Source organism: Aquarana catesbeiana, linkage group LG12 (assembly GCF_042186555.1).
Source record: "Aquarana catesbeiana isolate 2022-GZ linkage group LG12, ASM4218655v1, whole genome shotgun sequence".
NCBI lineage: Eukaryota > Metazoa > Chordata > Amphibia > Anura > Ranidae > Aquarana > Aquarana catesbeiana.
The window spans coordinates 151,431,050-151,446,843 of NC_133335.1; the positions used below are offsets into that span (position 1 = coordinate 151,431,050).

The 15,794-nt window shown below is 37.7% G+C and overlaps 1 protein-coding gene across 2 annotated transcripts in view; it reads right to left on the reverse strand.

The window, feature by feature from the left end:
• Window positions 1–15,794, reverse strand: part of ZNF385C (zinc finger protein 385C) — a 798,047-nt gene that overhangs the window by 293,248 nt on the left and 489,005 nt on the right. The window contains exon 1 of one of the 2 annotated variants that reach the window (XM_073606094.1): window positions 2,390–2,913. The exons of the other annotated variant lie outside the window; for it this stretch is intronic. Coding sequence (XP_073462195.1) covers window positions 2,390–2,399 — 10 coding nt within the window. The 5' untranslated portion in view covers window positions 2,400–2,913. Of the gene's footprint in view, window positions 1–2,389; window positions 2,914–15,794 lie in introns of those variants that run through there. 2 annotated transcript variants of the gene reach the window in all.

The window sequence follows — 15,794 nt, forward strand, 5'->3', positions numbered from 1 at the left end:
TAAAATATTATGTTACTCAACCACACTGAGAGACTGAAAGAAAACGCTTGATAGTTTGCTAGCAGAAATAAATTTATCAAGTGATTATAATCCAAGGAATTTTTTGCTGAATGGTCATCTAGAATCCCAGACCAGAATCCCGGACCAAAGATCTGTCCATGTATGGCTACGTGTAGCGAAAGATTTTTTCCAAGACTGGAGATTTCCTGTCTAATAAAGCAATAGTATTCAAACATTATACAGCAATGTCCAATCAGCAACCACCTTCCATTGTTTTGACGGCTGTAGATGTATGCAGGGTACGTTCTTATTTGTTATTATGTGTTACTGCACAGAATTATTGTTCTTTGCACTGCCTTGTTAAATAATGTCGCTACATTTTTATTTCCTTTGTCAATTTTCATTCATTTAACATCTTTTATGCCTGAGAATGCTTTCAGCAATAATCCTTTATTGAAGTAATTGGTGCAGTAAAGCACAATATGCAACTGGGAAAATAATATATGTACTTTGCAAGACGTAATCTAGATTATTAGTAAATCAAAGGAAAACCTGGGTATAGTTAGTGAACCAACCTATGCACAACATTAATGTAGGGACATATTTATAAAGTGGCAAGTAACTGACTGGTCATTTGCTGCTGAAAAATTCTACGCAGTTATAGGCCAGATTAGCAGGTCAAATTGACCCCCACTTTATCTCCTAAGCGAGAGACATCACTGCTGTATGTCCAAAACGTAGATTTCCCAATCTTCCTTAGTAATTAAATCTCCAAGTGACCTTCGCCTTATTTATAATATATCTAAGTTTGCATTTACAATTACATTTGAACTCTCCCTTTTTCAACTTTGAATTGTTTATTTTATTACTGATTAACCATTGATTCCATAGGTGATCCACCTTATCCGATCTATTCCACAAGTCAAGGCATTAATTGTAGCAAAATGAGGCGTTTAGCTTAAAATCCTTGTTTACAAATGCCGCCACAGCTCCCATAAATAGCAAGGGTCATTGCCAGTAGATGGTGTGAATACTCAAATGTGCTTGGGTTTGACATTTTTTTTTTAATGAATATGTCCAACAAAAATGAAAAGACCTTTATTTAATGGCATCATAAACTGACCTGTAAGGGTAAGAGCAACCAAGCAATGTTAACCAAGTTAAGCTGTTTCAATCTGGTTTGGACATTCATTGTATTAACATCAGGTATAAGAATAGATCAAATGACCTTCCCAACCAATATGGGTACTGAAGATTATGTAATAGTAATACTGACAAGCTTATAATACATATATATTTACTTTGTTTAAAAAAAAAAAAACATAACATATAAAATATTTCTTAAAAAAAGACCCCTATAATAGAAAGGTGTGAAATTAAGGAGCTTCTATCCTTTCTGTGCCCTTGAAAATCCACAGTGTCCTTTCATAAGGATGTAACGTGACCAAAACTCTTGAGGACCAAAATAACATATCGTCTTTCCAGAGTAATCACAAACAAGCATGGCTAAAGCAGTAATGGTAATAATATTAATAATGCATAAATAAATCTAGGACCCTTTCATCATTAACCAATAAGCAGCAGAACGATGAAAACATTTATCCAACGCTAGACCCACATCGATTTTGAAAATTGAGGTTTTGTTTAAAGGCAAGATCAAGGGCATACTCTCCCCAAGTGTCAACTGCATTCATTATAGATATATTATTCCTGTCCCTTTTCCAGTTTCATAATGAGGACTGTTTCTAGTGAGTACCTTTCACCCCATTAACACTCTGTCATGTGGCTTCTGAGATACCCACTCACTATAACCTCCAAAGAAAATTACATAGAGAAAACAGTAGATAAGCTGTCTACATAAAAAACAAGGATTATCATTTTTTTAAATCCAGCAACTAGAACATAATGCGCTACTCCTCCTCTGACACCTTAGGGTGCATGTCTATCACCCTTTAGTACTGCAGCGCCATCACGCCAGTTTTTCTTCGGTCGATAAACCTACAGTCTCCCATCCAGGCAATGTGAAATCATATTGCTGATGATCGTCTTTTGGCCAAACAGCAGACCCTACGCATAACCAAAAGCCATACCAAGGTCACGCCTGACATACCACCATAAATGCTCATCATTGGGTTTGACAACACCCTGCAAAATTGTAGGCACACAACAGCAAAATAGAAAAAAGAGAAATAGCTTTCAGCTTCTCTAGGCGCTCAATCTTAGCAATATTTACAGCATTGTTCTCTACTAGCCATCCATATTTCCAACCTTCCCAATCTCCTCGCCAGCAATAAGCGCATAACCGGAGACATCACCTTGGTAGCAGGGAAAGGGTATTGGTCATTTACACATCGACAACAAAAAAACAACAAAGTTGCATTCCACTTACCCAAAAGCATTCTTGGTTACGTATCGTTGTTGTGTCTTTCCCCCGAAATCGCTATCAGATATTGCCGAGCGGCTGCATTCGCACGCAGATCCTTCTGGCTGCCCCTGATAGAGAAGTGACTGGCCTCCAATTCGTTCACCTTCCCAAATGATACACTTATACCTCAATTAAAAGCTTAATGCTCCACTGATCTCTGCCCGGAGGAGGTAAACAAGCGACACTCTCTCTCCACAGCTACTGGCCCTAGCTTTAACCCAATCATCGAGCACAGATGGAGAAATTACCCAGTGTAGCCTCTCCCAGCTGAGAGCTCTGCAAACCAAAAGATACTGTATTAACATACAAATCGGATGGGAGGTCTGAAGAGGGGTGGGGGTGCAGAGGCAGAGTGAGAGAAGTCGGAATGTACTTCTCCTGTCTTCTCACACTGAGGGCACGCCAGTTCTCCTATACACATACTCCTGGCACACTTCAGTGGCTGGGTTACCACTGTGCAATGTGCCGCTCTGTGGCTTTATTGAAGTCTGGGGAAGAATGACACAAAGGTGAGACTACATCAATTCATAAGATAAACTAGACACGTCTGATAGTAAGCTCTTCAGTTCAGGCACTGCTTGTTGACAGGTCTGTTTCCTTGTGTCTGACTTACTCCTTTTTTGTGTCGTCTTCCTGTTTGCCTTTTGTGCAGTACAAAGCACCCACATCATGTATAGAATGTTGAGCATGCAGAGAGTTAAAAGGAAGGAGAAGTGAACAAAGTGTGTTCCAAGCAAAGGCTGTTTGAAGTCTGATAAGATCCAATTATCCCAGCCAGCATAGCTTTTCACTATCATTTGGGAAAGCTCCTGCTTTATCTGATTATCATCCTTCAGGAAAATGTCATATATAGATTCGTTTAGAAATATTTCTTCATATTTCAGGCTCTGCCACTCTTCCTGGAGAATCGGTTTTGTATTCAACTACTCAATCTGTCAAATGTGGTGAAATAGCACATGCTTTAATCTGCAATTGTAATGTTTTCTAAATTGTATTTATGTTAATTTACCTTTATCCTTTTTATATTAATATATTGCTACAAATATATTAAATAAAGTGAGTAATCAATACATTGTTTAATCTGTCCATTAAGGAAAGGTTTAGAAGTTAAGAAAGAAGAGAAATGTATTTTGTCCCCCGTGATTCTTTACATTTTGGTAAGCTTTCAGCCTGTATTGTGAATTGCTGTCTAACAATCTTCTGTAATTACAACAACAAAGGCGGCTGCAGCAGCTGACACAAAAGGGGTTAATTGGCAGCCCTGGTCATACATTTATATTTTTATAGGTGTGTGTATGAATGTAGGTATTTAAAATATTATTATTAATAATAACAGTTATTATTTGCAATATTTTAATTTATAAATTATTATATTAATAATAACTTGAAAATATTTTTTTTTCCACTTGGATAGTGTGGGGAAAGGTTCAAAAATCTACAATTTATTTTTTTTCTTTACTGATCCTCCAAGGGGAAGTTTTAGTTTAGTTCTGTGCTAATGACAGGAATCTGTCTTTGGAAATTGAATGTCCCCAACAGGGCTACAAAAAATACAAATATGACAGAGGTTCTAACCTTTCCTCGCTATACTAAAAAAAATTTTTTTCCTCCATGTATCCACACTAGAGAGATTTCCTGTTATTTCCGGTCTCCATGAACACCATCACTGAGACAAGGAAGTGAGGGAAATCCAAAGTTAGCAATACAAAAACGACAGCACCTTCACCCCTTCTGCACCCTTTTAAAGCAGAGAAATAGCTTTGGCAGGTGCTCAGCTTTAAGGTGTCAGTTCACAAAAAAAAAGAAAAACAGTTCTTAGTTTATACCAGTAAGTCCATCTGTCATTGGCAGGGTTCCCCCTCCTGGATTTCTCATTCAGTTTACATTGCAGAAAATTAGGTAGGAAGACTACATCTCCCTCTGCTGCAAAAAAATTGTAAAAGACTGCTTAGCAGTGAGGGCAATCCCTGTAATTTTAGTTGGAAAATCTTGCTAATCAAGATAAAACATACTAAATGGTTATTCAGTTCACCAGTGTCAATGCACGATATTTGGAGTGACCCTTAAAATCTCCACATATTTAGCAAAACTTGACACCACTCTGATCACATCACATATTATTTCCAAATAGCCACTCCCACAAAGAGTTTAATATTATTATTTAGTTGTTATTTCATGTAGATACTGTACTACATTATGTTCTAAAGATGCACATTGAACAGCCCCTTACTGTCTGCAACAAGTAATTACAGCCATAAACTGATTGGACACTAAAGTTGGCGTTTGATAGAGAAATTCATATTCCATTCTATTTTGAAACTGCAAAGTAATTGAAGACATAAAATGATTGTTTTTATCAATTGCAAGGAGATGGGATCAAAATCGCCCCAGTTGAAAAAGGAGTAAAAATTTGATCATTTTCACTGAAATTGTCAATTTTTTTTCTGTTTCTATCCCCATACAATCTTTTAATAAACTCTATTGAAGTAGTCAATTTATTGCCCAGTTTTGAATTTACAATAGATCAAAGTGCGGTGATCAACCAAACTCGTAGACAGTAGGTTGCTTAGCTTTCAAAGATTACTTGGAAATATTTTTGATTCCCGGTGCTTTAAAGTGGTTAAAATTTACTTAAAATTTCCATGTGTATATGCAGTTTTAAAGCTAATAGAAGTTTGCAGGGTCATCATAAAAAAAAAAAAAAAAAAAAAAAAAAAACTTTTTCTAAAAACACCAGGATAATGTCGAAAATTACCATGATTTATGCTAGCTTTAGGGATCCCACAGCTTTAGAGAAAATGTAAAATAAAAATAGAAGCAAACTGTCAATGTGATTGAAGATAACACAGGTTCTCCACTGGGAATGATTAGGTAAACCAATCCACAAAAGGATAGAGCAAACCCTTCAAACCCTTTAGTGATTGTGTAAAAACCTCTTTCTACCACTTCTTGATATTTCCAACTACTCTTTTTGAACCTTTTTTGACTATGATAAAGGCATTCTCAATTTCTTTCCCCACACTACTAGTTTATCAGTCTGTTCAATTCATTTGATTTTCAAATAAATATAAAGCCATTAATAATAGGTGACAAGGATAAATGGAAGCTAAAGAAGAATCCAAAGGAAATGCTTGCGAATATGAGCGAAAAAACAAAATAGATTTTCTTGAATTAAAATATGTAATGCTGTACATTTATCTTGCAGGGCTTGCCATCTATTGTGTGTGATAAGCCAAGTGTAAAGACCATCATCAGGCTATATGCAGGGCAATGTTAATGAATATTGTGGCTAGCATCTACGTTATAGGGGGTGATATGATCTCTCATACACTTGGCTGACTCAGAGGAGCTTCAGGGTACCTTTGGTAAGACAGTTATATTGTATGTACAGGATCTTCAAGATACCAACTGATCTAACAACTTGTTATTTTTCAAAAAGGTTCCAAAATATGTTTGTTTTGTATTTTACCTGACAGAAATCCCATGAAAACCCAATTTTAATGGCTGACATGCTTGAAAATTTCACAAAATTTCCAAATTGTATTTGATGTACAATCACTTTTCATGTATTCTCCAGGTTATTTTTATTTTATACAATTTCAAATGAAAGAAGATGCAATACAATTAAAAATGAACGCCATTTCTATCTGATGTCATCTATGATTTTCTAAAATAACAAATATTTAAATGTGGCTACCTTCAACCATGGCACCTATAGGTATATATTATAGTGTGTCTAACGCATACCCACAAATCAGCAATGAGAGTTTTATTTCTTTTGTGAGATTTTTTTTTTCAAAGGTTAATCCACAATCCAGGGATGCCTTAACAACACAGAGACTGGTTAAGAGGTGGTTATAAAGAAAGAAGACTCTCCCACTGAGCAGTCAGTTTAATACCAGAGCTGGCAAGGTATATAACATCTTTAGAACAGAGAAAAATAAGAAAATGTAATTATTAATTAATTATTATGATATATATGATTTATATAGCACCAGCAGTTTGTGCAGTGCTAATAAAATGTAATACAATCCTTGCAATACATATATAGTTCACATATAGGGGCTTTTTTTCTCAAATAAACTATCCCATAACTTGAATACAGTTGCAACTGTTTTTCTGTTAACAATGCACGCTTATATCTACCAAGTGTGCATTGAGGAGAGCAGGGAGAACACACTGGATAGTAGATGTTCACATGTTCTTTTTATGTTGATACTACAATTGTAAACAGTAATTAGCAGTAAAATAGCAATAAATGTAGCAATATTTATTTAAATATGCAATTCTGTATCTCTTAAAGCCACTATGGCCTTAACACTGAAAATAATTATTCAAAATGGCCAAACCCTCCGTGAATGTAGCAGTACATTAAGACAATAATCTGGAAACTGACATGGTTGGCCAAAACATGTCAACTGCTGGATGTCCAAGTGATTTTCTTTCTGATTTCCATTTCAGAAGCTCAATATTATAGCCAATACTTGTCATGGGCTGACATACAGTACACTCCATAACATCAAGTCTGATGATCACTATTTTACACCTCCTTCGGTTTATGCATAACCCTTAATTATTTCTTATATTATTTATATTTATTATTATTTTCTTATCATCTATAGCTAAATGTGATCTTATAAAATGTTCTGACTGGAAACAGTGTTGTCCAAAAAGCCCAAGTAGGAAAAAACGGCACCCAGGTGCCAAGTACAACTAACATAGAAAGCCATTTAAATTGACTCAATCACACGAGTCTTACCCCTATTTAAATGACAATGATCCCTTTTCACACAGCCTTGTCCCAACAGACTTCTGTGGGGTCACCTTGCAAAACATCATGATCATCCCATTATATGCATCACTTGTTCTCACAGAACCCTATTCACTAAGGAACAATGGACATTACAGATCATTAAATACTATTAAAGTGATTTAATGGACTATAATGGGTTTCGCAGCATGGTGAGTAAACCTATAGGATCAAAGTAGGAGCCCTGCTAAGGACTCAAAGTGCACCACTGAATGCAGCTTCATATCACCAATCGATAAAAAAAAAAACTGCCATATATCCAGAGTTTGATATCAACTGATGTGCCAAATATTCCAATATTATAGAGAGTTGAAAACTCCAATGAGACAGAAAATATTGTGGTCAACTAGGAAAAAAAAAATTGTTATCCATCATTGGTGAAGCCCACACCATCATTGGTGGATGTAAACCCAAAATTTTTTTTTATTTTTTTTTTATGTCATATTGTAGAGTATAAGATTTCCTATCATTTGAGCCCAGTCTTGCCACAAAGAATTAATCCAGCTCTGAGCAATCCTCTTTTATTGTTCAGTGAGATAAAACTTGACAAACAGAAAAACTTTGTCAAATCCTCCCCCTTGCTGTGAGTGACAGGTGATTTACATCTCGTGCACTAGCCTAAGACATGCATTATTTTTTAATTCTCTCCCCCAACTTTCTTCAGCAGCTCTGTAAGGATTGGCTGTTCCACACCTCACCATGATTTGGCATGCTGAAGTCATGTGGTTACTTTCCTGTCTTTTCACTGGATGTTAGAGATCATAGCAGAAGTTCAGTGTAAGAAATACACAGGAGAAAATGCATATTGACAAGGGGAGTATAGAGGTGGGCGGGGAGTCTACTGACATCACGACTCCACCCACCGAGCTTCAGACAACAGACCCACCCACAGAATCTGCAGTTTTTTGGATCTCATAACAGACAGAGGGGAGACATTTCACAGGTAAAGATACATGCAGGAGGCATGTATATCCTTATAGATAACCCCTATGGCAGTAGTTTGGAAAGGATTACATTGGGTTTACATCCACTTTAATATATATTAATTATATATATTTAATTACAGAAAGACAACAGAAACACAAGTTGCAAATGTAGCAACTTAAAATAAAATGTAATGCACTGAAATGACAGTATAAATAAACAATGTACTTAAAGTACTTCCTACAAAAAAACAAAAATTGTTCAGGGCCCATTTATACTTCTACGTTGCAATAACATGTGCAGAAAAATAAATGGGCTAATGATTTAAGACACTTTCACACGGATCTGTAACAAAAACGCATATGCGTTTTTGCTGCACTTGCTGTCCTATTTTTACAGGACATGTGACTCAAAAACCATGTTTGCTGCGTTTTTTTTAATGTATTTCAAAAAAAGAGAAAAGTGTTTTCTTTACTGCACCAAACCTGCACCAAAAATGCAGCAAGCAGGATTTTACTAAACGCAGTGAACCTGCAACGGATCAGTGTGAAGAGTTCCATAGGATTACATGGTCACATGTATTTCTTGTACTTGTAAAAGCGGAAGAAAAACGGATTAGTATGAAAGCAAAAAGCATTTCTTTGCATACTTTACGGGTTAGATTTATGAAGCAGTGAATGTGACATTCATCAAACATTCACTTCAGGAGAATCAATAACTGTAATTTAAATCCATAAATCAATACATATACAGTATATAAATACATACTGTATATGTATTGATATACAGATTTAAATTACAGTTATTGATTCTCCTGAAGTGAATGTTTGATGAATGTCACATTCATTGCTTCATAGATCTAACTCGTAAAGTATGTAAAGAAATGAGGAAACCAAAACAAAATACAAGTTGAAGTTCACCATCCAGTTGGACCACCTACATCCTCTCTGATGCCAGCCAATCACATTTCTACTACTATATTTGTACTGTTCATGTTTTATCAGTGCTTTGTAGGAATAGTGAGCTGCTTGTCTAAGGGCCTTTCACCCTATAGTGCATAAAAATGCTATATGCGGTTTATAACAAATATCGTTTTTAATGTGTTTTTAATGCGTTTCCTGGATATATATTACATCACTGCTTACAATACTGCTTACAATTGTGTATCCTCACCATGTGAGCAATGTAGTGCATTTTAGGTGCTTTTAATGCATTTTTGATGTGTTTCCATTGATTTTTACTGAAAGTATATTTTTTGTGAGCTTTTTACGCAGTGCACAAAAGATGCTGCCTGCAGGACTTTTCAAACTGCAGCGCACGGATGTATAAAAAGGTACACGGATTTCAAGGGAAATATGTTTGTCAAGCTGTAAAGGTACCTTCTAGTGCGGCAAAAGCGCATAGGTGTGAAAGGGTCCTTAAGCAGTATTGGAAGCATGAATCATAGACTACTTTTAGGCATGCCAAGCAAAACAGAAAGCCAGTAAAAATAACATAACAGTACTGTACAGTGCTGGATCTCTAGATGAGCCCTATGTCCATGTTCAAGGTGTAGCTGATAACCTCCACATTCATTTCCCTTACTGGGAAGATAACTTGTTCTGGGATCCTAACAACATTAAAGTGTACACAACTTTGTAAGCATCTTTGCAAGCCGAGAGGAAGAGCCTATAATGTATTTTTTATGAATTCTTAAAATAAAACCTTAGGCAGTAAAGATTTAAAGTAGTATTAAATCCTTAGTGTTTCTCAGCTTAACACACTGAGCACAATACAATAAACACTCCCTAGTTAACTATATGTTAAAATTCTTACCCCAGCACTTGCAGTTTACAACTTTCAATGCCGCTGGCTCTAGCTCTCTCAGTGCTGCTTCTCTGAACTTCTAGTCTCCACAAAAAAGTTCAAGTCATTGTAAATGATCACCTTGTAAAACAACCCATTCAGTTTAAAAAAGAAATGAAAGGCAAAACATTTTTGTATAGATATGAAAGTGATCACATTCCTTCTGTTCTCAGCTGCATAAGAGTTGGGGGAGGAGAAGCAGCAGTACACTGAGCTTCCCAATGACAGGCTGTGCAAGGGGGTGGGGTGCCAGGACAAGTCTGATTATTCGAGGAGAGCAGGTTGAGTTCCCAGCAAAGCTAGAGAACTGACCACGGTGTGCTCTTCTGCTTAGTGTGGTCACTCAGAAAGCAAGGGAATTGGGAGGAATGCCAGGGATGTCACACAAATGAAGCAATACAAAGAGAACAGGATACTTTCTCATACAAGTACATGGTACAGCAGGCACACATCAGGAATATGAAATGTTGGGGTAACAAATGCTTTAAGAGTGGACAGTGCAGTCTTGAGTCAGTATGTTAGTTTGGAGGGAGAGGGAGCATTAAAGTGCCTTGCCATCCTATGCTATGAGTAGGGAGACACAGCTCTATTCCCTGCATGTAAGGGTGGCTCCATAGGACAGTGCAAGAGAAGGGAGCCATCCTGAAACAGGAAACCTGGGGCAGTGTTCATTGCACCAGCTTAAAGTGACTGTAAAGTCTCACTTTTTTTTTTTTAATAACAAACATGTTATACTTGCTTGTGCAGTTGGATTTGCACAGAGCAGCCCAGATCCTCCTCTTCTCGGGTCCATCTTCCCTGCTCCTGGCCCCTCCCTCCTGATGAGTGCCCCCATAGACCAGCAGCTTGCTTTGGGGGCACCCGAACCAAGCTGCAGCCCTGTGTATCCATTCAGAAATGCAGCTGCCATTATGCCCCGCCCCCTCTCTCCCCTGATTGGCTAACTGACTTTGATTGACAGCTGCAGGAGCCAATGGCGCCATGGCTGTGCCCCAGCCAATCAGGAGGACAGTCTCAGACAGCCGAGGGAATAGTGGACATTGCTGGATAGAGAAGGGGCTCAGGGTAGGTATTAGGGGGTGCTGGGAGGGCTGCTATACACAGAAGGTTTTTTATCTTAATGCATAGATAGCAACCCCTGTAGCATAGGCAAGAATGAATTAAAAGATAAAGAAGCTGGATAATCAGTAAATCAGCTGCTGAAATAGCTTAAAAAATCTGTTGGTTTAATATAATTTTTGTTAATGCTTTATTTAACATATGAAATCGGATATACATGTTTACAATCACATACTCCGACTTCAGCGTCTCTTTTCAAAATGGATGTAGCCAGCGTATGTGTAAACATACATGTAATATACAGTATATTAGTCAACAACTACACATGTACTATACATCATCAATGCACAAAAAGTTCAGAACTGTGTGTTTTTTGTAGGTTGATTATGTTTATCATTTTGCAGTGGCCAAGGTACTGTTGGTCCCCAAAGTTGCTCTTTTATTATTATTTTTATATTTAAGCTTAAATGAGAATGCAAGAGTAAGGGTTTAATATCACTTTAAACAATCAGATGGACCATTGTGTCTATGAGATCAGTTAAATCAAGTAAAATAGAAATATCCACCAGGCTTGGAATTGTATTATATTGTTTGATTGAGAATTGTATGATCTTCATCATACAGCAAATATACTCAAAATAGTGGAAGTAATAATTACTATTATGTATTAAGGCCTCATGTACACTGCTGCTAGTAAACGGACGTTTAGGAGCAGTTGGGCATTTTTTTCAACTTCTCCTGAACTCTCCTCTATGTTCTCTTATCAGTACATTTACACAGGTTCATTTATAGGCATTTCTAGGCAGTTGCTTTTATAGGGTTTTTTTGGAACCCCAAAAAAATGCGTTCAGAAGCTGTGTTTGGAGTCATTTCAAACGCCAAACGCGGCTAAACACAGCTAAACGTGACTAAACGCTGTAACTTGCGTTTAGCCGCGTTTCGTTTACAGGCCTTTTTCATTTTTGGCTATTTTGAACAAAAAAATTTTTTACATTTTTCAAATGCTTCTAGACGCAAACGCGGCATGTAAACATGGCTAAACGGCCATGTTTAGATGCCAGTTTCTAGCTGTCAAGTTAACCACTTGAGCCCCGGACCATTATGCTGCCTAAGGACCAGAGGTCTTTTTCCAATTTGGCACTGCGTCGCTTTAACTGCTAATTGCGCGGTCATGCAATGCTGTACCCAAACGAAATTTGCGTCCTTTTCTTCCCACAAATAGAGCTTTCTTTTGATGGTATTTGATCACCTCTGCAGTTTTTATTTTTTGCGCTATAAACGTAAAAAGACCGAAAATTTTGAAAAAAAATGATATTTTCTACTTTTTGTTATAAAAAAAATCCAATAAACTAAATTTTAGTCATACATTTAGGCCAAAATGTATTCAGCCACATGTCTTTGGTAAAAAAAATGTCAATAAGCGTATATTTATTGGTTTGCGCAAAAGTTATAGCGTCTACAAACTAGGGTACATTTTCTGTAATTTACACAGCTTTTAGTTTATGACTGCCTATGTCATTTCTTGAGGTGCTAAAATGGCAGGGCAGTACAAAACCCCCCCAAATGACCCCATTTTGGAAAGTAGACACACCAAGGAAATTGCTGAGAGGCATGTTGAACCCATTGAATATTTGTTTTTTTTGTCCCAAGTGATTGAATAATGACAAAAAAAAAAAAAATATTTACAAAAAGTTGTCACTAAATGATATATTGCTCACACAGGCCATGGGCCTATGTGGAATTGCACCCCAAAATACATTCAGCTGCTTCTCCTGAGTATAGGGATACCACATGTGTGGGACTTTTTGGGAGCTTAGCCGCGTACGGGGCCCCGAAAACCAAGCACCGCCTTCAGGATTTCTAAGGGTGTAAATTTTTGATTTCACTCCTCACTACCTATCACAGTTTCGGAGGCCATGGAATGCCCAGGTGGCACAAAACCCCCCCAAATGACCCCATTTTGGAAAGTAGACACCCCAAGCTATTTGCTGAGAGGCATATTGAGTCCATGGAATATTTTATATTTTGACACAAGTTGCGGGAAAGTGACACTTTTTTTTTTTTTTTGCACAAAGTTGTCACTAAATGATATATTGCTCACACAGGCCATGGGCATATGTGGAATTGCACCCCAAAATACATTTAGCTGCTTCTCCTGAGTATGGGGATACCACATGTGTGGGACTTTTTGGGAGCCTAGCCGCGTACGGGGCCCCGAAATACAATCACCGCCTTCAGGATTTCTAAGGGTGAAAATTTTTGATTTCACTCTTCACTGCTATTTGCTATTTGCTGAGAGGCATGGTGAGTATTTTGCAGCTCTCATTTGTTTTTGAAAATGAAGAAAGACAAGAAAAAACATTTTTTTTTTCTTTTTTCAATTTTCAAAACTTTGTGACAAAAAGTGAGGTCTGCAAAATACTCACTATACCTCTCAGCAAATAGCTTGGGGTGTCTACTTTCCAAAATGGGGTCATTTGGGGGGGTTTTGTGCCACCTGGGCTTTCCATGGCCTCCGAAACTGTGATAGGCAGTGAAGAGTGAAATCAAAAATTCACGCCCTTAGAAAGCCTGAAGGTGGTGCTTGGTTTTCGGGGTCCCGTACGCGGCTAGGCTCCCAAAAAGTCTCACACATGTGGTATCCCCGTACTCAGGAGAAGCAGCAGAATGTATTTTGGGGTGTAATTTCACATATTCCCATGGCATGTTTGAGCAATATATCATTTAGTGACAACTTTGTGCAAAAAAAAAAAAAAAAAATTTGTCTCTTTCCCGCAACTTGTGTCGCAATATAAAATATTCCATGGACTCGACATGCCTCTCAGCAAATAGCTTGGGGTGTCTACTTTCCAAAATGGGGTCATTTGGGGGGGTTTTGAACTGTCCTGGCATTTTATGCACAACATTTAGAAGCTTATGTCACACATCACCCACTCTTCTAACCACATGAAGACAAAGCCCTTTCTGACACTCATTGTTTACATGAAAAAGTTATTTTTTTTTGCAAAAAAATTACTTTGAACCTCCAAACATTATATATTTTTTTTAAGCAAATGCCCTACAGATTAAAATGGTGGGTGTTTAATTTTTTTTTTTTCACACAGTATTTGCGCAGCGGTTTTTCAAACGCATTTTTTGGGGAAAAAAACACACTTTTTTAAATTTTAATGCACTAAAACACACTATATTGCCCAAATGTTTGATGAAATAAAAAAGATGATCTTAGGCCGAGTACATGGATACCAAACATGACATGCTTTAAAATTGCGCACAAACGTGCAGTGGCAACAAAATAAATACATTTTTAAAAGCCTTTAAAAGCCTTTACAGGTTACCACTTTAGATTTACAGAGGAGGTCTACTGCAAAAATTACTGCCCTCTTTCTGACCTTCGCGGCGATACCTCATATGCATGGTGCAATTGCTGTTTACGTTTGACGACAGACCGCCGCTTGCGTTCGCCTTAGCGCGAGAGCAGGGGGCGACAGGGGTGCTTTTTTTTTTTTTTTCTTTATTATTTTTTTGCTTTTTTATCTTATTTTTAAACTGTTCCTTTCATTTTTTTTTTTTTTAAATCATTTTTATTGTTATCTCGGGGAATGTAAATATCCCCTATGATAGCAATAGGTAGTGACAGGTACTCTTTTTTGAAAAAATTGGGGTCTATTAGACCCTAGATCTCTCCTCTGCCCTCAAAGCATCTGACGACACCAAGATCGGTGTGATAAAATGCTTCCCCAATTTCCCAATGGCGCTATTTACATCCGGCGAAATCTAAGTCATAAAATGCTCGTAGCTTCCGGTTTCTTAGGCCATAGAGATGTTTGGAGCCACTCTGGTCTCTGATCAGCTCTATGGTCAGCTGGCTGAATCACCGGCTGCATTCTCAGGTTCCCTGTTGAGACAGGAGAACCAGAGAAAAACACGGAAGACGGTGGGGGGGGGGGCATTCCCTCCCACGGCTTGTAAAAGCAGTCTAGAGGCTAATTAGCTGCTAGGATTGCTTTTACATGAAAGCCGACCGCTGGCTGAAAAGAATGATACCAAGATGATACCTAAACCTGCAGGCATCATTCTGGTATAACCATTCAAAGTCGTGAATGGCGTACCTGAAGACAAAAAAATGGTTAACAATAAAGCACAGTAAACGGTAAAGTATAAAAAATTGATAAAACATAATAACAATAAAACATTGCAGAATAGAATACAGTAAAAAAGAGCATAACAATAGAGAGAGAGAATAGAGAGAGAGAGAACAATGAAACGACAACTATTTTTTTTTATTTTATATATATATTTTTTTTTTTTACACTTTTTTTGTAACTAACTTTTATAATGGTAACCGGTTCCAGGTTCGGGTCTCTCAAAATGTGATGGCATCTTGGGAGACCCTGTGAAAGTGTGCCTAGTCTGTGCAATGCTGTACCCTACGCTAAAACTCAACTAGTGAATGGTAGCGTTCAAAACATTCACCAAAGCAAAGACCAGGATTGTCAGGACAGGAGGGACAATAATAGCGGGTGTCACGCCTATATCCGCGCTTGCTGCAGACACAACATCTTTTTTGGGGGGGTTCGTTGGGTAGGGGTACTCGGGAGGACATAAAGAAAATGCCTCTCATGCAGCCGACTGCATTTGGTTGGGGATGTGAATGGGGGAAGTACGGGCGCTGCAGAAGCGGTGGGTTCCCAATTAGGATTGGCGAATGCAGCAGGAAGGGCATTATGGGCA